This window comes from Trichomycterus rosablanca, chromosome 20, assembly GCF_030014385.1.
Source record: "Trichomycterus rosablanca isolate fTriRos1 chromosome 20, fTriRos1.hap1, whole genome shotgun sequence".
Classification (NCBI taxonomy): Eukaryota; Metazoa; Chordata; class Actinopteri; order Siluriformes; family Trichomycteridae; genus Trichomycterus; species Trichomycterus rosablanca.
Genome location: NC_086007.1, coordinates 14,011,087 through 14,036,118, shown reverse-complemented (window position 1 = coordinate 14,036,118; position 25,032 = coordinate 14,011,087). Strand labels below are relative to the sequence as shown.

General features: G+C 42.6%; 1 protein-coding gene across 1 annotated transcript in view; it reads left to right on the top strand.

Moving 5' to 3' along the window:
- Window positions 1-25,032, top strand: part of brip1 (BRCA1 interacting helicase 1) — a 60,183-nt gene that overhangs the window by 4,393 nt on the left and 30,758 nt on the right. Inside the window, exons 4-12 of the mRNA XM_063016328.1 lie at window positions 1,975-2,166; window positions 2,278-2,426; window positions 4,134-4,283; window positions 13,143-13,439; window positions 18,909-19,130; window positions 19,800-19,999; window positions 21,633-21,765; window positions 23,334-23,488; window positions 24,788-24,956. Of these exons, the coding sequence (XP_062872398.1) occupies window positions 1,975-2,166; window positions 2,278-2,426; window positions 4,134-4,283; window positions 13,143-13,439; window positions 18,909-19,130; window positions 19,800-19,999; window positions 21,633-21,765; window positions 23,334-23,488; window positions 24,788-24,956 (1,667 nt within the window). The remainder of the gene's footprint in view (window positions 1-1,974; window positions 2,167-2,277; window positions 2,427-4,133; window positions 4,284-13,142; window positions 13,440-18,908; window positions 19,131-19,799; window positions 20,000-21,632; window positions 21,766-23,333; window positions 23,489-24,787; window positions 24,957-25,032) is intronic.

Genomic DNA, 25,032 nt, shown 5'->3' with positions numbered 1-25,032 from the left:
AGTGATACTAGGTCTCAGGTGTGCATAGGGAGCAGTTGTGTTTAATTTAGTAGTACAGCTCTCACACTCTCTCATACTGGTCACTGAAAGTTCCAACATGGCACCTCATGGCAAAGAACTCTCTGAGGATCTTAAAAGACGAATTGTTGCGCTACATGAAGATGGCCAAGGCTACAAGAAGATTGCCAACACCCTGAAACTGAGCTGCAGCACAGTGGCCAAGATCATCCAGCGTTTTAAAAGAGCAGGGTCCACTCAGAACAGACCTCGCATTGGTCGTCCAAAGAATCTGAGTGCACGTGCTCAGCGTCACATCCAACTGCTGTCTTTGAAAGATAGGCGCAGGAGTGCTGTCAGCATTGCTGCAGAGATTGAAAAGGTGGGGGGTCAGCCTGTCAGTGCTCAGACCATACGCCGCACACTACATCAAATTGGTCTGCATGGCTGTCACCCCAGAAGGAAGCCTCTTCTGAAGTCTCTACACAAGAAAGCCCGCAAACAGTTTGCTGAAGACATGTCAACAAAGGACATGGATTACTGGAACCATGTCCTATGGTCTGATGAGACCAAGATTAATTTGTTTGGTTCAGATGGTCTCAAGCATGTGTGGTGGCAATCAGGTGAGGAGTACAAAGATAAGTGTGTCATGCCTACAGTCAAGCATGGTGGTGGGAATGCCATGGTCTGGGGCTGCATGAGTGCAGCAGGTGTTGGGGAGTTACATTTCATTGAGGGACACATGAACTCCAATATGTACTGTGAAATACTGAAGCAGAGCATGATCCCCTCCCTCCGGAAACTGGGTCGCAGGGCAGTGTTCCAGCATGATAATGACCCCAAACACACCTCTAAGACGACCACTGCTTTATTGAAGAGGCTGAGGGTAAAGGTGATGGACTGGCCAAGCATGTCTCCAGACCTAAACCCAATAGAACATCTTTGGGGCATCCTCAAGCGGAAGGTGGAGGAGCGCAAAGTCTCGAATGTCCGCCAGCTCCGTGATGTCGTCATGGAGGAGTGGAAAAGCATTCCAGTGGCAACCTGTGAAGCTCTGGTAAACTCCATGCCCAGGAGAGTTAAGGCAGTTCTGGGAAATAATGGTGGCCACACAAAATATTGACACTTCAGGAACTTTCACTAAGGGGTGTACTCACTTTTGTTGCCGGTGGTTTAGACATTAATGGCTGTATATTGAGTTATTTTGAGGGAAGAATAAATTTACACTCTTATATAAGCTGCACACAGACTACTTTTCATTGTGTCAAAGTGTCATTTTGTCAGTGTTGTCCCATGAAAAGATATACTTAAATATCTGCAGAAATGTGAGGGGTATACTCACTTTTGTGATACACTGTATATACAGACTGATAGATTTGTTTTTATTATTTGTTTGAAGCCAGCTCTATTTGGTACAACTTGTGTTCAAGTTTTGAATCTTTTTTCTAATCTAGCTGTTAATATTTACTTGATGTTTTTCCAGAGGAGAAATTTAAGGACCTTCCATGTCAATGATTGATAACTCCCAATCTAGTTCTGTCCAGTTCCCTGATTGTAATTTCTCTGCTGCTTGCACCTGCTCTGACCTGACAGAGGAGAGCTGCAGACTGTCACGTGGCCTCAGTGACGTGCGCATTTTGCCACAGAGAGCCGTATTGCGGAGTATGATTTTCTGTGAGGTGGTATTTGCAGCAGCTAGGAACTCTCGACGACCTGCCTCTTTCAGACACAGCCAAATTTGATTATCGGATGCCCAGCCAGGTTGATAGCACAGCTAACACTGGAGCTTGGAACTCAGGATCTCAGCAGTAAAGGTCTAGCGCATTAGACTGCTACGCCACCCCAGCACCCTGTTTTTATTTTCCTGAGGTTTACTCCACTGAACATTACATTTTATTTATATGTTTTATATATTTTTTACTTTTACCATTTTTTTTTTTTTACCTATGTTTGATAATAATGTTATGTTTATCTAAGGTAAATCTGACCAGGATGGAGATAAATCCTCATGTGACAGCAAAAAGTCAAACGTTACCACTCCATGTCAGTGTGTGTGCCATAGCCAAACCACCTGCCCACCAACTTCCTCTAAGAGTATAGCATCCACATCTGCTGTGATTGATCTTACTAATGATGGACCTGCTACTAAAGATGTGTCACCTCCAGGAGGTTAGTGATCTCTCAAAATTCAGCAATAAATGACCATGTCACTTTTATTGTGATGCCATAGTGTGCAGTTAAAAATATAAGACTGAAAATAATTCGTTTTTCTTTCACTAGAAAAAACAAACCCTCCGCCTGTTAGATCCACTTTAGCGTCCAAACTTTCTGAAAAACTTCAGGCCTCCAGTAATACAAAGGAAGAGCAAAGTGATGACGACTTTAAGCCTGACAGGAAACGTATTCGGGCACCTGCTGAGGATTTCATGGTAACTCTTATTTCTCAGACTTTTATTTCTAGTATAACTATAGCTTAAAATCCAAACCTAATTCCAAAAACGGTACAAAGTCAAGATGTCTGTGGCTTCCAAAAAAGTTGGGACAGGTGGTAGGTTACTACTGGTGCTTTATCTTTTTATTCTTATTTTATTCTTATTTATGATGTTCCCACTGTCACCTTACAGCAAGAAGGTCCTGGGTTGGATTCCCAGGTGCAGGTGCAGTAGTGATACCTTTACAGGTGCATTTGTCCCATGCCATAGCTTCTAACATGTTGGTAACAAGATGCTCCTTTTCTTTATCTTGTAATGTGGATCTGTCACATCCTAGCACGTATTTCCACTTAGCATCGCGGCACGGTGGCTAAGTGGGTAGCACTGTCGCCTCACAGCAAGAAGGTCCTGGGTTCAATTTCTAGGTGGAGCAATCTGTTTCCTTTCTGCGTGAAGTTTTCATGTTCTCCCCGTGTCTGCGTGGGTTTCCTCCGGGAGCTTCGGTTTTCTCCCACAGTCCAAAGACATGCAAGTGTGGTGATTTGAGGATGTAAAATTGTCCGTGACTGTGCTGATGCTGATGAATCTTGTGTAACGAGTAACTACCGTTTACGTCATGGATGTAACCGAAGGTGTAAAACATGATGTTAAAATCCAAATAAACGCCACTCAGGTGGCACAGCGGTAAGAACACACGCTGCAACCTGAGCTGGATCTCGAGTACGTCGTATCGAATCCAGCTCTGCCTTACCGACTGAGGCCGAGCGGCTATATGAACAACGATTGGCCTGTTGTTCAGATGGGCGGGACTAAGGTCGGAAGTGGGTCTCTCTCTGTCAGAATGGTGCGGTTACGACCTCTGCTGGCTGATTAAAGGCGCCTACACGGAGATGAGAAAGGAGTGCTCTTAGGGTGTGTCTCTCCGCACGCAACGCTAGGTGGCGCAACACTCAGCAATGTGTGGGTGGTAAGATGCATACGGCTTGCTGCTCACGTGTCGGAGGGGATGTGGGTTAGCTTTGATGTCCTCGGTCAGGGCAGGGATCGGCAGAGGCAGAGAGAATGCGTGATGCAAATTGGGCAATTGGACACGCTAAAGGGGGAGAAAAAGGGGAGAACATGCATTAAAAAAAAAAAAATCCAAATAAACAAACAATCATAAGGTGAAACATTAAACCCATTATTCTGTTTTTGATTACATATCTGTGAAAACAGTTTGTATATCACTGTATTTTGTTTTTATCTGGCATTGTACTGTCTAAGCCTCTTTGGATTTGGGCTGTACATATTTTTGAAACTCAGGCTGTATCCTTGTATGTTCAAATTTCAGTGGCAAATGGGTCTGGATGTGATATTATTTAACCCCTTAAAAGTTTTACTCTATGCACAAATTACTGCCCATAGGATGTAAGTAGGCTAATTTTATGTAGAATATTACTGTTACATGATTATCAACTTTTCACTTATATATATTAATATATGTATTCATAACTGGGTGGATTGCAGCCTTGTGCAGGGTGCACAATGTTTCCTGCTGTTGGACCCACTGCAACCCTGATTAGGTTAATGAAAATTGGGACAACTCACAAATTCAAGTCCTGTTTGGTGGTTAACTATTTTGGTGTATTTTTAAATCTTGTAGATAAGCTGTTAATGCTGCAAAGCTCGGGCACTTCATTTTTTTTTGTTCTTGTTGCTGAACAGAGCAGAAAGCGTCGCTGTCTGGAGAAAGGTGTGGTGTTCATCGATGATGAAGACCCGGAGAGGTCCGTGTCAGGAGCTCAGAACTGGACTGTTGAGCTAAACAGCCATGCCAACGCTGAGGGAAGCCTGCCGTCACCAGCCGAATGCTGTGTGAGTATATGACTTTGCATTAGGGATGTCCCGATCACATTTTTTTGTTCCCGATCCCGATCTTTAATTTTGATCCCGATCCGATACCGATTCTCAAACCGATACTTGTATTTTCTAGATATTGTCTAGATAAGAACTAGATAATACTGTTCACACAGTGCACACTTCAAGTACATTACAGTTATTCAAATGAATCCAATGTACATGTTTAACAACTGAATAGCTCTGCAGTGCTGTAGGAAAAAAATTGCCTGCATCCAAGCTATTGCTTAATGTTCTTTTACAAAATAAAAGTAAACAAACCTAGTGCAGCATTGTAGGAAAAATGAAGTGAGATAATTACAGTTTCACTTTGAACTTTGTATTCAAAGAACATAATTCTGTTTAATGCAGTGATACACTAAAAATGAACAAAAATCTCCACTCACAAGTGGTGTAGCAGCTTAACTTTAATATAAAAAAACAAATAAGTTACTTAACAGCATTACAGTAAAACCTGAATACCAAAAATAAAATGGAAATTCACTCTTTTGTTATGAAGGAAAGCCAGTTCTTAAAGTGCTTGTATTGTGACAATGGTTTGATGGACTTTGAAGTGAGTGTGTTTTGACCCTTTGGGGCTTCCATAGTGCATGGGATAGCGTGCTTGGCTCTGGCTGTCTGCTATTCAGTACAGTAACAGAAGAAGATAATAAAGTGTTTTGCTCCCGACAATTAGTGAATATATCGTGTATTTATTTCCTTATTAAGCGAGTGCATCACTACGACGCTCGGTTACATAACTAAGCCAATCAGAGTGCTCGATACTGAGATGTCGTTCAGTCTTGTAACACGTAAACTCGTAAAAGCTGTATGTTATGGTCCTGAAGTTTTCATACTGGGATTAAAAGTTATTGTTTTGTAAACCGGAGTGATCCTCGACTCGCACACCATATACATAGTAAAATTCTACAGTAATGAACGCAGCTCTGCTCCTACCGCCTCGTGAAATGCTCACATTACAGACATTACACCGCTGTTGGACTCGTTTCACTTTCCAATTTAAAGTATTTCCACACAGCGGACATGCTGACGTAAAACAAAAGATCGGGTTATGATCGGCATTAGTAAAGCCGATGTCCGATCAGTTAAAAATGCCTTGATCGGCCCCGATTCCGATCTTTGAGATCGGATCCGATTCCGATCTTTGAGATCGGATCGGGACATCCCTACTTTGCATGGTTGTTTCTTTTTCAATTTGCCATTAATTGTCGATTGAATTACTGGCTGAAACCGTAATTAATACAGAGTTCCAGAAACCTAAAACTCCAGAAACCTTAAAGCTGGACTCCATGTGGTATCACATTTGCACAGTAAACACATTCTTGTGCTAATTCAGCAGGTGAGCAGGTGGGAAATTGGCTATTAATAAACTGGGAAGAAAAATAATTGTTTACTTCACTATGATTGCAAATTGTCTTTCAATATATCATGATACTAAACTAATTAGCCTTAACTTTATATTCCGAATACACATTTTAGGCTTTTTATCGGTTTACATTTCACCACTGGGTGGCAGTAGAGCCTTATGTATGATGTAAGCTTTTAAATTCTGAACCCAGGTCTCGGCAGATTAATTCTTTACACCTTTGTTTTCTGACTGCAGTACAAAGAACACAGTGAAGCTTCCTCTATTTAAAATAGATGTAATTTACATTAGGAAGAAGATGCCTGACCGTGTAACCCAGTGCTATGTGTGTTCCAGAATGACTTGAGGGGATTTGGTTGGGGTGGTACTTGCTCTAAACAGCTTGAGAACTGCTGCTGTACAGAATCTTGGGTATTTTAGAATTAAAAAGTTTGCATTTCAGACTCAGTAGTTGTACATTCAGCTAATGAAAATGATAATCATTGGTAATATGACTGTGTTGTGATGTGCATGCTTCATTGCTGGTGGTAGTTTTTGGGTGTAGTAATGGAGATGATCAGTGTGCTTTTTGCTTATTGTTTCCTGTGTAACTGTTGTTCCTCCTGCTTTCAGGTCATCCAGCAACTCCTTTATAGTGACTTACTGGCTTTTCATTTTCCTTTTTTTTTAGTTTGTGAACACATTGGATGATACGTAGTCATTAAAGTAACTTCTAGAAAATTATAGTGATGTTCTGGTGTTTTAGCCCACCTCCCTCAGGGTTCGACATGACTTTCTGAGATCGAGGTCTGTGGATGTCATGCGTGCAGCTACAGATCGCTTTGTTTCACCAAAGAGCTACACGTTGCCATCCATACCCAGCTGCTCCCTTGCTGACGTCTTACCCAACCACCAGAGATGGAAGTTGCTGCTGTGGTTAGGAACCCAGCTTTGACTGTTGTATCTCCTCCCTACAGACACACATGCCTGTGCTGTGTCTCTGTTGGTGCCCAGACGGTTGATGGCACAGCTGAATTTGAACTTGAGAGTTTGACATCATAATCGACCACTGACCCCCTGAGATGCTTTTTTGATCAATTAACTTTTCAGTAGTGGTTGCTTCACTTACAGTAGCCTACCGTACTGGCATTTCTTTTCTGATCCTTCTTATGAATCATTTCTCCTCACAAAACTGCTGCTCACTGGATGTTTTGCTGTCATTCTAGTTGTACTTTAGAGACTGTTATGCATTAAAGTTTCATACCCAAAGCTGGTCAGTAGGGTTGGGCGGTATTACGGTATTACGGTATACAGCGGTATTTAAAAATATTGACGGTATTTTAAAATGGTGACGGTATTGTAAAAATGTGAAGCGCCAAATTTCTGCTTCAGGTTTACCTTGAAAACGGAGACTTTAAGACCTTGGCGCATCCACAGTAAGGGAGGGGTGGGAGTTGTAGGCGGTTGGAGCTCACTGATTGGTTGTGGAGGTGCTCACTGTTTGAGGTGATAACACAAAAGCTAAGGAGCGCTCTACATAGGGTGTGTTCAAACACCTAGTGAGCTGCCTTGCTGTCTTACTGCCTACATAGGCAGCTGCCTCAGTAGAGAGGATTCTAATAAGTCAATGACTTATTATAAGGCAGGTTATTCGAACGCACTACTTAGATAGCGATTCCATCGGGTTTTGCTTGCTAAGCTAACAGTTAGCATCTTGCCATTCAAAACCATGGGATGGGGCGGCACAACGCGCTGGCATGTCAATATAACATCTGTGTACCGAATACGGTTACATTCACTGACAAGCCCACAATTTAATATTATCTGTGCGTGTGTGTGTCGCACTCACTCTTCGCGATACTAAAAGTATTTCGGATTTGAATTCCGACAATAAACAGCTTTTATTATGACTGATTAATTCCCTGTACTGATGTTAAGCAGAATGGGTGTATTACAGCCGATTAAAACGGCGCAAAAATGAAAACATGTATATAACGGCTCCCAGAGATGCGACTCGGTTCATTTGAAAGAGCCGTTCAATAGAATCGCCCCCCTCCCCCGCTAATACCGTATACTGCGGTATTTTCGGAAGGTGGTATGACAGTATGAAAATCGGCAATACCGCCCAACCCTACTGGTCAGTATCAAAGTCACTGGTATCAAGTAGTTTTTTTTCATGAGCTGGTGTATTTATGTTTTTAATCAAGTGGTATATAAAATTATAGAAACGATGAAAGATTGTGACTTTAACCCATTAATAATTTCTTACTTGGAGTTGAGACTGATAAGGGTATAAACATGTAATAGTGCTAGGATGATGGTGTGAGCTTGTTTGGCGTGTCTGATTTTCTAATCCTGGGCTGGGATCACAAATACTGTAGGTGCATGGCATTACATGAACCTAGCCATCGGGGCAACACGTCAGTTCAACTTTAATGCTGACCCAAGCCAAATAGATTGGAGGGTTGTGTCAGAAAGGGCATCAGGTGTAGAAGCTGTGCCAAATCAAATATGTGGTTGAATGATCCGTGGAGGAGAAAAGTCAGTGATTGTGTGTTGCCTGTGATAGAAGAACATATTTCATACAATAAGCACAATAGGAAACACTGATTTATGTAACACTTTGCTTGAGATTGTGACAGAACAGGAGACGTCTACTCTTGATAAGTGGATGATGGTGGAGTTTTTTTTTTCGGGTTTAGATTTCTTACCTGACACCGTGTGTAGCCCCTTCCAGCCCTGACTGACATCTTCAATGGGCTCTTTGAAGTAAGCTCCAGTTTAATTAAGAGGTTTGCCTTGCTTGGCAGTGATCTGTGAAAGCCTGGGATAAATATTGAATGGGGTTCACTTGCTGGTTACCGCGTTCAAGGGATAAACAGGTGCTTTGTGTCGCCAGAGATTGGGTAGGTGGGGGGAGCACAAAGAGCTCAGGGGGGCCAGCCATCATCTGAAGTGAAGACCCGTGAAGAATTTTTATGAAAGCAGTTTTTCTCACTCCCTGCCCCTTTCTTTTTGCTTCCTTCACTGAAGGATCTAGAGAGAAGGGAGCTCGAGTGTCGAGCTCTCAATGCTCACCTGTTGAAATGCAGACTTTTTTTTTGTCCGTGCTCACTCGAGACCGCGTAGTTCATCAGAGAGTCATTGTTGGGTGAGGACAATCTAGCTTTAGGATCTCAAACACTGTGTTCGCCCTGCACCTCTGTTAGCACATGACAGAAACCGCTTTAGTTGTACTAGACTCAATGCTCAATGCAGCCGTCAGGGATGCATCGATACCAGACCATCTGGAACACACTGCTGGATCTGAGCCACTGCTGTATCGTATACAGTGGGTATACAAAGTCCACACATTCCTGTTAATATGCCAGGTTTGTGTGATGTTAAAAGATCAGACCAGTAACTCATTTCCACCTTTAATGTAAGTGATAATCTGTGCAATTTAATTGATAAGCCAAATAATTTAGATCAGGGTTGGGGAACCTTTTACCCACTGAGGGCCAGATTAATAATTACATGTCTGGTCCCTGGCCACAGACTACAATGATGCAACATACAGGCAAATAATATAGGCTTTATAAATACATGCTGATGGTATGTAGTGTTTATATTTGATCTCAGACTTACCTTATCATAATTTCAATGTGACGTCTCATCTAAAGCCAGCGAGTAAAACTCGAAATTGCATTAATTGCATAAAGTCCAGACAGTAAAATCTAGGAAATATATGGCGGGCCACATTTGATCGAGCGGGGGGCCGTATGCAGCCCGCGGGCCGGAGGTTCCCCACCCCTGATTTTAGACGGTAAAAAAAAAAAAACTAAAATAAAATAAACCATTTTATAATGGATGTGGCTATGTTTAGAATTAACCAATCACATTCAAACTCTTGTTAAATAGTAGTCAATGACACCTGCCATAAATTAATGACTCTGATTAACCCCCATAAAGTTTAGCTGTTTCCTCATCATTTACTTACTTGCATCTCAAAGCAAAAACCACAGTCCCCAAAGAGCTTACAAAGTACTAGAGGGTACAAAAAGGCATTTCCAAGGCATTACCTTTACCACAGAACACAGTAAAGACATCAACAAGGTGATAAAATATGGCAAGAACTTGGTCATCCCAAATTGATGGAAAGAGGAAGAAAAGCAGTCTGGGAGGCTGCTAAGGGCCCTACAGCAACAGAATATACACTGATCAGCCATAACATTAAAACCACCTCCTTGTTTCTACACTCACTGTCCATTTTATCAGCTTCACTTACCATATAGAATGCTTTGTTACCCCCCTTCCATGCTGTTCTTCAATGGCCAGAACCCCCACAGGACCACTACAGAGCAGGTATTATTTGGGTGGTGGATCATTCTCAGCACTGCAGTGACACTGACATGGTGGAGGTGTGTTAGTGTGTGTTGTGCTGGTATGAGTGAATAAGACACAGCAGTGCTGTCTCACTGTCCCCGCTGGAGTGAGAATAGTCCACCAACCAAAAACATCCAGCCGACAGCGCCCCCTGGGCAGCATCCTGTAACCACTAATAAAGGTCTAGAAGATGACCAACTCAAACAGCAGCAATAGATGAGCGACCGTCTATCTACAAAGTGGAGCAACTAGGTAGGAGTGTCGAATAGAGTGGACAGTGAGTGGACACGGTGTTTAAAAACTCCAGCAGCGCTGCTGTGTCTGATCCACTCATACCAGCACAACACACACTAACACACCACCACCATGTCAGTGTCACTGCAGTGCTGAGAATGATCCACCACCTAAATAATACCTGCTCTGTGGTGGTCCTGTGGGGGTTCTGAACATTGAAGAACAGGGTGAAAGGGGGCTAACAAAGCATGTAGAGAAACAGATGGACTACAGTCAGTAATTGTCAAACTACAAATTGCTTCTATATGGTACGTTTAGCTGATAAAATGGACAGTGAGTGTGGAAACAAGGACAATTTAATTGCTCAATTGAAAAAAAATAATTGAAATCATTAAGGGGGGGTAAAATAAAAACCTTAATACAGTAACTTAGATTATTTATTTGATGGTGCAGAAAGTTTTATAATGATATTTTACTTAATGGCATGGCCTCCTAATTCCTTGTAAGTGATGAATACTGAAGGTGTATCAGAGCCTGTAGATGCAATAGGGAACTGTGTAATTTCTCCTAAATTGGGGAGGGTTTTAACATTGTTTCAGTATCAAACCTGTGTAAATATATTTGTATCCTACAGGTGTTGATGAAAAAAAAAAATGGTTACACTTGCTTTTTTTTCCGAAACACACCTACCATATACAGGTGTTTGCTTTAGAGCAACGAGCTGTTCAGTGTGTTCTGCCCTTGAGTGCCCCAGCTGAGACGACATGCTAAGGCTGACGCTCCTGCACAAGGCCGGGCAGTGTTTGACCGTGTGGACCGGATCGAGCCGAGGGAAAACTCTGCAGATGATATCAGGGCCCCCATGTTGAAAGAATGCAGCTTGAATGTGTCCATGGCGGCAGGTCTAGCCAACGGAGGCTGTTATCTGCATACCAGGGGTGTTTTCTTGCTGCCCGGTGGCGAGAGGGGCCGAAACTGTGGCAGGGTTCGCGTAACGGATACTCTTGTGTCAGCTGTTTCCTGTGCTGCCGCTGACAAGGCCTTCCATTCATAAGAAGCCCACTCTCTCTTCATCGTCCAGTGAATAAGTAATTATTCAGCACTGGAGGCAGGGTGCTTGGAAAGGGCTATTGAATGTGGCAGCAGCAGGTAAGGTGATCTGAGGAACTGAGACAACTGGAGCGCTGGTGTGAAACTCCTCCAGCTCTGCTGTAACCTTACCTGTGTCAGGTCTGGTTTTTCGCGGTGGCGCATCAGATGTTGGGACATTTTGGGGTTTGGTAATTCTCCTGACCGTTTATTGCATCCATCTGAAATGTTTTTGGGCTTGGAGAACTTGATGTTTCTGCATAAAATTCATGTATGGCTTTTTTTCATAATAGAGTTTCAGGTTGCATTTCTTGATTCAGTATCAGACTATGTTAAGTGACTTTCCATAGTACTCCCAAGCCCATGTGGCTATATTTACATGTACACCGATCAGCAATAACATTAAAACCACCTCCTTGTTTCTACACTCACTGTCCATTTTATCAGCTCCACTTACCATATAGAAGCACTGTGTAGTTCTTCAATTACCGACTGTAGTCCATCTGTTTCTCTACATACCTTTTTAGCCTGCTTTTACTCTGTTCTTCAATGGTCAGGAGCCCCACAGGGCCACCACAGAGCAGGTATTATTTAGGTGGTGGATCATTCTCCAGCACTGCAGTGATAATGACATGGTGGTGGTGTGTTAGTGTGTGTTGTGCTGGTATGAGTGGATCGGACACAGCAGCGCTGCTGGAGTTTTTAAATACTGTGTCCACTCACTGTCCACTCTATCAGACACTCCCACCTAGTTGGTCCACCTTGTAGATGTAAAGTCAGAGACGATCGCTCATCTATTTCTGGTCACAGGACGCTGCCCACGGGGCGCTGTCGGCTGGATGTCTTTGGTTGGTGGACTATTCTCAGTCCAGCAGTGACAGCACAACACACACTTACACACCACCACCATGTCAGTGTCACTGCAGTGCTGAGAATGACCCACCACCCAAATAATACCTGCTCTGTGGTGGTCCTGGGAGAGTCCTGACCATTGAGGACCAGCATGAAAGGGGACTAACAAAGCATGCAGGGAAACAGATTGACTACAGTCAGTAATTGTAGAACTACAAAGTGCTTCTATATGGTAAGTGGAGCTTATGAAATGGACAGTGAGTGTAGAAACAAGGAGATGGTTTTAATGTTATGGCTGATCAGTGTATATGTCAACTTGAAGCTAGCATGAAAATATGCATCATTTTTGTGATCAGAATTGAAAAAAAATTATTTTTATACATTATTTTCTAGGTGAGACCATTAAGGGTTAAGATGATAAGTCCACAGTCAGGTTTTCTTATACTTTTATTTTGATTTAAGTGCACTATAGGCTAAAAAGTCTAACAATTGAACAACAAAATATAGAAAGTACAGTAGCAGGGAAATCCATATGCCTGTGTATTTAAATATTGACTTTTTGTGTAGCTAATGGCTGCATGAAATGTGTGCTGTGCCAGTGAATGGGTTGAGAAGTGAGACACTTTGCGATTATACACACACCGAAGAGGATCAGTTTCACTACAAAAGGCTGCCAGGCTCTTGTGTGTGAACACTACAGGTAAAGATGGTCGGTTAGGCACAAGCATCACAAACAGTGTTGTGGTTTCAGCTTGCAGTGTCAGCTGGAGTCACCTGATCCTAAATGTATTGATCCTATAGTATTTCCATTTCCATTGTTTATCTATATGTCCATGTACACAAAACCTATTCACCTAATGGTCTAACATGGGCTGTTTTATTTCCCTTTTAGTCATTAAACTGATTGATTTGTGTCTTTTCTCTTTTTCTAGTCTCCTGTACCTTGTTCTCTTTGTCCCTGTGCCAGCCTAACAGAAGGCCAGAAGATGGGTGAAAAAGCCAAGGACAAAGCCAAGGACAACAATGGAAAGCAAGCGATCCCCAAGATATTCTTTGGTACCAGAACACACAAACAGATCACCCAGATCACACACGAGCTAAAGCGGACACTGTACTCCTCTGTACCCATGACTATCCTGTCCAGCCGGGACCATACTTGCGTCCACCCAGACGTGGTTCCACACGCTAACCGGAACGAGCGCTGCAAGGAGCTGCTCGAGGCTAAAAACGTAAGTCACCTGATGCCCTAGTCACAAGTATCTGAGAGCATTTTCTTTCAGCACTGGGTCTGTATTTCGATCATGTGTCACCACATAAACCCCAAGCAGGAATGAAAGGCTTCATTGATGGAAGACCTTGTTGAGTCTGAGTCTATTATTTTGAGCATCTTAAGGCATTCAAGCTTGTCAGTTAGCACTTGAGTGATCCTGAATGCCCCTTACTAAGTTCTAAATATTTCTAAATAAATGCACTATATTAAAGCTAGGTTTTTCCATACAATCATGCATTTTTCTACCCTATCTATATATCCGACATGTGAAAAGGCGAAGTGACTCAGCGGAAGGAATGTTGTGACACCTTCTGTAACTGTCTTCAACACATTTTCCCAGTCAGTGGGTATAAAAGAATATCCAGAGTAGTGAGCTACAGACAGTAGAGACACAACTAGAGAATTATATATGACTAGATTGGGAGAAAAAGGGGAAATTTTTTTAAATAGATTAATAATAATAATAACAACAATAATAATAACTGTAGTAGTAAGAAAAATTCCCACAGCCTGTCTTATGTCTACATACTTCTATCCATACAGTGTACTAATAATTTTCCTAAAGTCCTTTTTGGACTGAAAACTATAAGTGGCGGCACTGTCGCCTCACAGCAAGAAAGTTCTGGGTTTGATCCCCAGGTGGGGCAGTCCGGGTCCTTTCTGTGTGTAGTTTGCATGTTCTCCCTGTGTCTGCGTGGGTTTCCTCCAGGAGCTCCGGTTTCCTCCCACAGTCCAAAACCATGCAAATGAGGTAAATTGGAGATACAAAATTGTCCATCACTGTGTTTGACATTAAACTTATGACTGATGAATCTTGTGTAAAGAGTAATTACCTGTCCTGCCATGCATGGAACCAAAGTGAGTAAAACATGACATGAAAATCCCAATAAATAAATAAATAAATATGGAAACAAGTAATCTGATCCTGACAAGTAGCAAAACATTTGCTTATTGAATCATTAAATTACAATCAGTGCTTGCAGTAAGTCACTTGTATAAAAGATGAACATAGAAGCGTATTGGTTAAAGGTCCTAGGTTCAATCTTTTGTTCTGAATCTGACCCTGTTCACTTTGTTCCCTTCAGGCAGGATAGTGTGTTTCACTTTGTCAACGTTGTAAACGGAAGATGATTTGTAGTCCTACAGATTACAGCCACAGTAACATAAGCCTCCCCTTTAAGCATCTGAGGTCAAAATTCTTTTCACTGGAGCTGTGGGGAGTTCATATGCAGATGATTTTAACAGGAGACTCTTTATCGTCCTACCACCTGCAAGGCAGCTTGTGTAATGAGCTTTTGTCGAACAGTCACTAGAGGTGATTGCTTAGCTCTTTTGTTGTTCTGCCCTGACCAGGCCCAGGTGATAACCCTACTTAGAGTCTGCATTCACATAGCCGCAGACCAGTTAGGGTGCCCATGCTGACCCTTGTCCACTGCTGAAAGCGCCAACAATGGGCATCAGAACCGGACCACGGAGCAATGGAAGAAGGTGGCCTGGTCTGATGAATCACGTTTTCTTTTACATCACGTGGATTGCCGGGTGCGTGTGCGTCGCTTACCTGGGGAACACACGGCACCAGGATGCACTATGGGAAGAAGGCAATCTGGCAAAGGCAGTTTGATGCTTTGGGCAATGTTCTGCTGGGAAACCTTGTGTCCTGCCATCCATGTGGATGTTACTCTGACACGTACCACCTACCTAAGCATTGTTGCAGACCATGTACAGCCTTTCATGGAAACGGTATTCCTTTATAGCCGTGGCCTCTTTCCGCAGGATAATGCATCCTGCTACAAAGTTTGAGGAGCACAAAAACGAGTTTGAGGTGTTGACTTGGCCTCCAGATTCCCCAGATCTCAATCCAATCGAGCATCTGTGGGATGTGCTGGGCAAAGAAGTCTGATCCATTGAGGCCCCACCTCACAACTTACAGGAGTTAAAGGATCTGCTGCTAACATCTTGGTGCCAGATACCACAGCACACCTTCAGGGGTATAGTGGAGTTCATGCCTCGACGGGTTAGGGCTGTTTTGGCAGCAAAAGAGGGGACCAACACAATATTAGGAAGGTGGTCATAATGTTATGCCTGATCGGTGTATATGCCCAGCCTCACAAAATGTTTATTATGTGGCCACCACCACAAGAGGTGGAGGACAGAGGTAGGAACAGGCCCAGCCCAGGCACTTTTAATCTCATGCCCTCTCTTTATGCTAATCTTTTTTGAGTGTAGTATAGGTGAAGCTGCCATCAGCCTCTCATCAGGTCAACACAGGCTCCGGTGAGTCCCAGCACAATGAACAGATGCCCCTTTTTATGGCCCGGCAGAAAAGACACCTGCTCTAATTATGAAACGGATATGTGTCGTGTATCGAGTATAGTGCTGTCATTGTTACAGAAGAGTCGATGATGGATTACATGACAGGGGAAAACACTGCTAATGGCCTAATGATTGCACCCTTTGTCTAATGGGAAGGTTGAGTACTGTAGTGCCTTACTACTGAAGTGTTAGCATTGTCATTTTATTTGACTTGACGTACTTTAGGAACATTTAGCATGTAATGTGGGTTTTCTGGTGTTCATTTTAAAATGAGTTCTATGTTCTATGGATGATATTGGAAGATAAAATTAGATTTAGCCTATACAATTGTCCATGTATTTTTGGTATTGACATTTGTTAGTGCTTTAATAACGTATTTGTTAATCACTATTGGTGTAATACAGACATAATCTAATTAGTCCTGATTAAGCACCAGGCCAACATCAGTTTCTGACTGGTCATTCATTCTCCCAGACACACAGCAACATATTGTAAAGAGCCCTCCCAAAAGGCGTATTGCTATTGTAGTTACAAACAGGGGATATTCGCGGTGTCCACATTGTTATGGCCATATAACGTGTATGTACATCAATGAACCAAAACATTAGGACCACCTGTCTAATTTACTGTCAAAATAGCTCTGATCTGACAAATCCACAAGACTTCTGAAGCAAGTGTGTTGGATCATCCTAGACTGCATCCTTGTGCCATCGTCAAACCAGCTGACCTTCTTCCATGTGTCAGTTGTCCACATAATATTGGTCAAACAACGTGTTTATATGCAGTTTTATAAGCACCAAGGAAAGACAACAAGTACACATGCCTGAAAGAAACTCAACACAAGACCACAAAAGAACAGCTTTAACCTACCTTGCAGCTATAAAATAAAAAATTTATATACAGTGTATCACAAAAGTGAGTACACCCCTCACATTTCTGCAAATATTTCATTATATCTTTTCATGGGACAACACTATAGACATGAAACTTGGATATAACTTAGAGTAGTCAGTGTACAGTTTGTATAGCAGTGTAGATTTACTGTCTTCTGAAAATAACTCAACACACAGCCATTAATGTCTAAATAGCTGGCAACATAAGTGAGTACACCCCACAGTGAACATGTCCAAATTGTGCCCAAATGTGTCGTTGTCCCTCCCTGGTGTCATGTGTCAAGGTCCCAGGTGTACATGGGGAGCAGGGCTGGTAAATTTGGTGTTTTGGGTACAATTCTCTCATACTGGCCACTGGATATTCAACATGGCACCTCATGGCAAAGAACTCTCTGAGGATGTGAGAAATAGAATTGTTGCTCTCCACAAAGATGGCCTGGGCTATAAGAAGATTGCTAACACCCTGAAACTGAGCTACAGCATGGTGGCCAAGGTCATACAGCGGTTTTCCAGGACAGGTTCCACTCGGAACAGGCTTCGCCAGGGTCGACCAAAGAAGTCGAGTCCACGTGTTCGGCGTCATATCCAGAGGTTGGCTTTAAAAAATAGACACATGAGTGCTGCCAGCATTGCTGCAGAGGTTGAAGACGTGGGAGGTCAGCCTGTCAGTGCTCAGACCATACGCCGCACACTGCATCAACTCGGTCTGCATGGTCGTCATCCCAGAAGGAAGCTGACGCACAAGAAAGCCCGCAAACAGTTTGCTGAAGACAAGCAGTCCAAGAACATGGATTACTGGAATGCCCTGTGGTCTGACGAGACCAAGATAAACTTGTTAGGCTCAGATGGTGTCCAGCATGTGTGGCGGCGCCCTGGTGAGAAGTACCAAGACAACTGTATCTTGCCTACAGTCAAGCATGGTGGTGGTAGCATCATGGTCTTGGGCTGCATGAGTGTTGCTGGCACTGGGGAGCTGCAGTTCATTGAGGGAAACATGAATTCCAACATGTACTGTGACATTCTGAAACAGAGCATGATCCCCTCCCTTCGAAAACTGGGCCTCATGGCAGTTTTCCAACAGGATAACGACCCCAAACACAACCTCCAAGATGACAACTGCCTTGCTGAGGAAGCTGAAGGTAAAGGTGATGGACTAAACCCAATTGAGCACCTGTGGCGCATCCTCAAGTGGAAGGTGGAGGAGTTCAAGGTGTCTAACATCCACCAGCTCCGTGATGTCATCATGGAGGAGTGGAAGAGGATTCCAGTAGCGACCTGTGCAGCTCTGGTGAATTCCATGCCCAGGAGGGTTAAGGCAGTGCTGGATAATAATGGTGGTCACACAAAATATTGACACTTTGGGCACAATTTGGACATGTTCACTGTGGGGTGTACTCACTTATGTTGCCAGCCATTTAGACATTAATGGCTGTGTGTTGAGTTATTTTCAGAAGACAGTAAATCTACACTGCTATACAAGCTGTACACTGACTACTCTTAAGTTATATCCAAGTTTCATGTCTATAGTGTTGTCCCATGAAAAGATATAATGAAATATTTGCAGAAATGTGAGGGGTGTACTCACTTTTGTGATACACTGTATATAATGGCCCAAAATATAAAGATGAGATAAAATAAACAATCAGAAACATAATGCCTATTTTGCCATTAAATGACACATATGTGTTAAACATGGCGTTAAAATCCAAATACATAAATAAATAAATATTAAGTTAGGGTGGCACAGTGGCCCGGTGGGTAGCGCTGTCGCCTCACAGCATGAAGGTCCTATGTTCGATCTCCAGAAAGGGGCAGTCCGGGTCCTTTCTGTGTGGAGTTTGCATGTTCTCCCTGTGTCGGCGTGGGTTTCCTCCGAGAGCTCCGGTTTCCTCCCACAGTCCAAAACCAGCAGTCAGGATAATTGGAGACACTGAATTGCCCTGGGATAGGCTTCAGCACAACCTACCCCCCCCGAATTGGATAAGCGGTTAAGAAAGTGAGTGAGTGAGTGAGTGAGTGAATATGCAGTTTTATATGCAGTCACATGCCAAAGTTTGGACATTCCTGGAAAATATTCGCTCTATAAGCATCATACTTTATTTGTGACCTCAGAATTTAAAGGCTCATTATGGTGATATTGTATTTTGCTACAATAATAAGAGTTTTAATTATTGCATATGATATTTGCCATGTCATGGTTAGCCTTTCTTTCTGTTTTATAGGGCCGATCATGCAGATTCTACCACAATGTGAATAAGATGCGGGAGCAGAGTACTCTACAGTGGGTGCACGGACTGAACCAGGCCTGGGACATAGAGGAGCTCTGCCGTTTGGGCAGTAAGCTGCGTTCCTGTGCTTACTATGCAGCCCGGGAGCTCATGCAAGACGCTAACATTATTTTCTGCCCTTACAACTACTTGTTGGATCCCCTCATCCGAGCGAGTGTGAGTTTTGAATTCTGTCTCGTTTGTGCTATATACATTGCTGAAAAACAAGTGGGTCAGAGCATCTCCAAAACTGCAGCTCTTGTGGGGTGTTCCCGGTCTGCAGTGGTCAGTATCTATCAAAAGTGGTCCAAGGAAGGAACAGTGGTAAACTGGCGACAGGGTCATGGGCGGCTAAGGCTCATTGATGCACGTGGGGAGCGAAGGCTGAGCGTAGCTCAAACTGCTGGAGAAGTTAATGCTGGTTCTGATAGAAAGCTGTCAGGATACACAGTGCATCACAGTTGCAGGGCTGTTTTTGCAGCAAAAGGGGGGACCAACACAATATTAGGAAGGTGGTCATAATGTTATGCCTAATCGGTGTATATTCATGTGTTATTTTAAAATCCCCAGCAGTTTTATCGGCCAGTCAGGCGTCTACATACAGACATGATTGTGTTACGATGATGGCCAAGGCCCCACAATGTATTGGCGTCCAGTGATTCCTTGGAAAGTGGACCCACTGTGATTCTGACCACAATAAAGCAGCACTAAAACATGAAAATGAAATGAAATATTGCTCTGCATTCTGTCTAAATTATGATTATGAGTAAAAACGTCATTCATAACATTGCAATTTGGGCATTTCATAGTTCTTATGAGAGATTATTTCTTGAATCCTCTTTATAGATGGACATCAGTCTGAAGGGTCAGATCGTGGTGCTGGATGAGGCCCATAACATCGAGGACTGCGCCCGGGAGTGTGCCAGCTTCACTTTAAACCAAGTGCAGTTGAAGGAGGGTCGTGAAGAGCTTGAGAGCATGGTGACATATAACATCCGACGAAGCAACCATGAGCCTTTGCTGGCCTTTTGCTGCAGTTTGCTTAAGTACAGTTTCTTTCATCTATCTTATAGACTTTATACCAAGCTCATTTTTGTCTGGTATTGACCAGAATTAGGCATAAAAGCTCAAGAATCTCAAAAATTCTGTTATTTTTGATTCTGCTTTTATTAATTATGTGTAAAATTAAGTTACCACAACTTCTAATATATGATCATAACTGTTTAAAAGTTGAGCGGCATCAAAGAGAGACTTTGTAAAAGCTGCATGTACAAGGAGCACATACCTCTCAGGAATGGAAACTATTTTGGACAGTCCAAAAGTTAGTGAGCTGGATTTATGGCATCTTATATTTTTGTGAACTTTGGGAGCCACAAACATACAAAACATATCTAGCATAACAGTAATTAACAGTTGTTTTGGATCTGGCTCTCCTTGATCAGACTGGGGGTTGTGCAAGCGACAGCTCTGACATGACTAAGTCCCCCAATTTCCCTCCCAATCTAGTCAGATCCAATTACCCGATTGCAATATGCTTCCCCTCTACTGATGTTGGCCTCCACTCCTGACTGAGGAGAGCCGTGCCTAACACACAGCCGTGGCTACTGCACCCCTCCGACACGTGTGCAGTAGCCGTCTGCCTTTTTTCACCTGCACAAGGCAAGTTCATATGTGGATCAGCTTTGCGCATGGAGAGTCACACTCTGATCTTATTATTTCTCATCTCTGTGCAATCAGCCAGCAGAGGTCATAATTGCATCAGTTATGAGGAATCCCCTTCAGCACCCTCCCCGCAAATGTGTCAGTCATTGTTCATCTTCGTGTAGGCCCCCAGCCTGCCGGTAGCAGAACTGAGATTCGAAATCATGAGCTCGAGATGTCAGCTCTGGTGTGCTAGCGTGTTTTACCGCTATGTATACATTAACACATGCTGACGCTAGGGACTCTTGTTGTTTGCGAGTCATGAGTGGAAACATGTTCGAGACGAGTCTGAAGTCGCCGTGTGTGCGACTTATGTATGTGCGACTATCTCTGCCACATATGCTATTTAGATATCACAAGTGTAAAATGTATAGGCCCATTTAGCACATTTAATTAAATTTTACCAGTGAACACCAGCATGAGGGACCAGTTGTGCAATAACAATGACTTTTATTGGGACATGATAAAACATGGAAGGCATTTTAATCATAATCCTATTAGTCTACAGTCTTAGCTTAAACATTCTGTGAATTGAACGATAATGTAACTCCCGATCCTTACCCTTGAGCTGTGAGTGATATGAATCTTAAATGTATCTCTAACATGCTTGATAAATACTGGTTCTGATTATACCGTGTAGCTTGTAGCTAATGGGTCAGGAGGTAACTTGATCTGAAGGGCTAAATGGATCATATTATAGTGGAAATAAATTAAATTAACTAGCTGCTGTATTGATTATTAAACGTAGACAATCTTGTTTTCTATTGAAACATTCTCCTCTAATATCTCATGGGGCAGGTTGTTAATTGGAGATGCAAGATGATATTTTTAATAGGACAGCTTTTGTACTTACGATCAATTAAGATCTCCATGCAGTCCTCATCTCCATTATGTCTTTGCTTAAGACAGTATCCATTTGATTTGACAAGGTTGTGAAACCCTAATTGATATCGAATTCATGTGATGAACTGTGTACAGCTGGATACAGGAGAGCTCCAGTACTCTGCAGGAGAGGGACTATGAGACTGCCTGTAAAGTCTGGACAGGGAAAGAGGTTTTGGTTATCTTCCACGGTCTTGGAATAACAGCTGACACTTTTCCTGTGCTGCAGGTATTCCTGTCCTCAAAACCCTGATACTAATTATACTTACTATACTTTTTTGTTTGTGTTCTTAGTATACATCAAAATTGTATCCTCATATGTACTGAACACATATTATTACACACAATTAATGCAAGATTCTCCTAAAACAGATCTAAATGCGATCACTTGAACTACTTTAGAGGGTGGCTTTAAACACATTTGAACTATGATACACACAGACAAGCCAACATGTCTGCTTGTGGGCATCATTTGCTGTTTTGGAGACACTTCAACCCAGTCATCTGGTCATATATCATATAAATTTGGCCCTAATCGAAGTCACTCAGGTCTTCATTTGCTGTGTTAACCTGATTTTGCTCCAATGATGACCACCTGTTTTTGTTATGCAGTATGTCTCAGTGCATATATTTACTTTAAATTAACACATTCAGACTTGTATCTAAAACACACCGACTAGGCATAACATTATGACCACTGACAGGTGAAGTGAATAACACTGATTATCTCTTCATCACGGCATCTGTTAGCGGGTGGGATATATTACGCAGAAGTGAACATTTTATCCTCAAAGTTGATGTGTTAGAGGCAGGAAAAATGTACAAGTGTAAGGATTTGAGCGAGTCAAATTGTGATGGCTAGACGACTGGGTCAGAGCATCTCCAAAACTGCATCTCTTGTGGGGTGTTCCGGGTCTGCAGTGGTCAGTATCTATCAAAAGTGGTCCAAGGAGGGAACAGTGGCAAACCAGCGACAGGGTCATGGGCGGCCAAGGCTCATTGAAGCACGTGGGGAGTGAAGGCTGACCCGTGTGGTCCGATCCAACAGACGAGCTACTGTAGCTCAGATTACTTAAGAAGTTAATGCTGGTTCTGATAGAAAGGTGTCAGAATACACGGTGCATCACAGTTTGTTACGTATGGGGCTGCATAACTGCAGACCAGTCAGTATGACCAGGTGGTCATAATGTTATGTTTGATCGGTGTATGTAGTTATAAGAATGAGCATTAAAAAAACAAAAAATGATTGGCGGCAGGAAAAGTATTTCATTTTAAAGTATGTCATTTTTCAAGGGTTCAATTTGCCCCACCTTAACAAACACAGTGGGGATTCCCACTACTTATTAACATTCTTTACTCATATTCTGTTCTGTCCCATCCTCCTGTATACTGTAAAATACAGAAGTGGTTACAATTTGAATAGAGATAAAGGCATAAATGATAAAATGTCAACAGTGCAGACTGTAGCATGAGACTCTGGCCCATCTTATTATTCCTGCTTAACTGAAAGCTTGTTTGTAAAGACTAATCGAAAGCCAGAGTAAAAAAATGTGCTTTTAATTTGGTCTGGAAAGTTGAGACCTTGTTCGAATCCCGAACAGAGGCGGGGAGATTATTCCAAAGTTCAACTGGACTAAATACACAATCACATGCTATTTAAACATTGCAAGTATAAACTGTGTAGGCCCATTTAGTACATTTAAATACATTTCACCAGTGAACACCAGCATGAGGGACCAGTTGCACGATGACACTTTCAATAATTCTTCTATTTTGTTTGTTGTACTTGCTGAGCAGAAGCATTTAGAAGCGGTGCTGGAGAAGGAAGAACGGGTGGCGCTGGTGAACGGAAGAGAGGACATGGTGCAGGTTCCCACCATCAGCTCCACCACCCAAATCGTTCTTAAGAGTCTCTTCATGGTGCTTGGGTTCCTGTTCCGACAAAACTGCAGGTCATTTTCTTTTCTTTGCATAAACTGTATTTAAATGCATTTAGCCAACCTGTATTTGATATACTGATCAGCCATAACATTAAAACCACCTCCTTGTTTCTACACACACTGTCCATTTTATCAGCTCCACTTACCATATAGAAGCACTTTGTAGTTTTACAATTACTGACTGTAGTACATCTGTCTTCTTTAATGGTCAGGACCACCACAGAGCAGGTATTATTTAGGTGGTGGATGATTCTCAGCACTGCAGTGACACTGACATGGTGGTGGTGTGTTAGTGTGTGTTGTGCTGGTATGAGTGGATCAGACACAGCAATGCTGCTGGAGTTCTTAAATACCGTGTCCACTCACTGTCCGCTCTATTAGACACTCCTACCTAGTTGGTCCACCTCGTAGATGTAAAGTCAGAGACGATCGCTCATCTATTACTGCTGTTTGAGTTGGTCGTCTTCTAGACCTTCATCAGTGGTCACAGGACGCTGCCCACGGGGCGCTGTTGGCTGAATATTTTTGGTTGGTGGACTATTCTCAGTCCAACAGGGACAGCGAGGTGTTTAAAAACTTCAGGAGCGAGTGGTGGTCCTGTGGGGGTCCTGACCATTGAAGAACATCATGAAAGGAGGCTAACAAAGCATGTAGAGAAACATATGGCCTACAGTCAGTAATTGTAGAACTACAAAGTGCTTCTATATGGTAAGTGGAGCTGATAAAATGGACAATGTGTGTAGAAACAAGGAGGTGGTTTTAATGTTATGGCTGATTGGTGTATATTTTAATGGTTCATGGTCAGGTCCTTTAAAACTTTTATTATTTACCCCAAACATTTTAGCATTATAATCCTGCATTTTCATTTTATCTTTTTATTTTAACCTTTCGTTAATAGACATTAATAGACATTTTATTGTGTTTATAACTGAGGTGTGGAGATTCACTCATTGAAATTAAAAGAAAGAAATAGGCATAGTTTTTTGGTCAGTGTATATTATCAGTACGTTTTAGCCTGATATAAAACTCAAGAAATAAGAATTCATGCTCCTGTTACATCATCTAGCCTTGCATTTTGATTGTTAGCTAAGACTGTTCTGTCATCTTTGCAGTATAAGAATAGAATTATAATTTTTGTCCTCCTACAGTATGTTTTATCCTCTAATCACATTGTAGCCAATTGCCCCATATTTATGCCAATTCCAGCCTGCTTAGCCATTGCCATTCTGCCCCCCACTTGTCGAGGAGAACTGCCCCTGTCAAAGCTCTGCTCAGCTGATGCTTCTGTGTATGAATATTTTGCACGTATAGGTTTGCAGATGACTACCGCGTGGCCTTGCAGCAGAGCTATGTGTGGGCCACCCAGCAGGACGTGCCTGACGAGCAGGGTTTTTTTGCCCGGCCACGTCGCCGTCGCCAAAATACCCGCACTAAAACCCTGGTGCATACACTTAGCTTCTGGTGCCTTAATCCTGCTGTGGTAAGTGCTGTTTAGACAAAATAAAGATTTTATATTTATTAGCTAAATATTAAACCTGGTAATAGGCATTAATTTT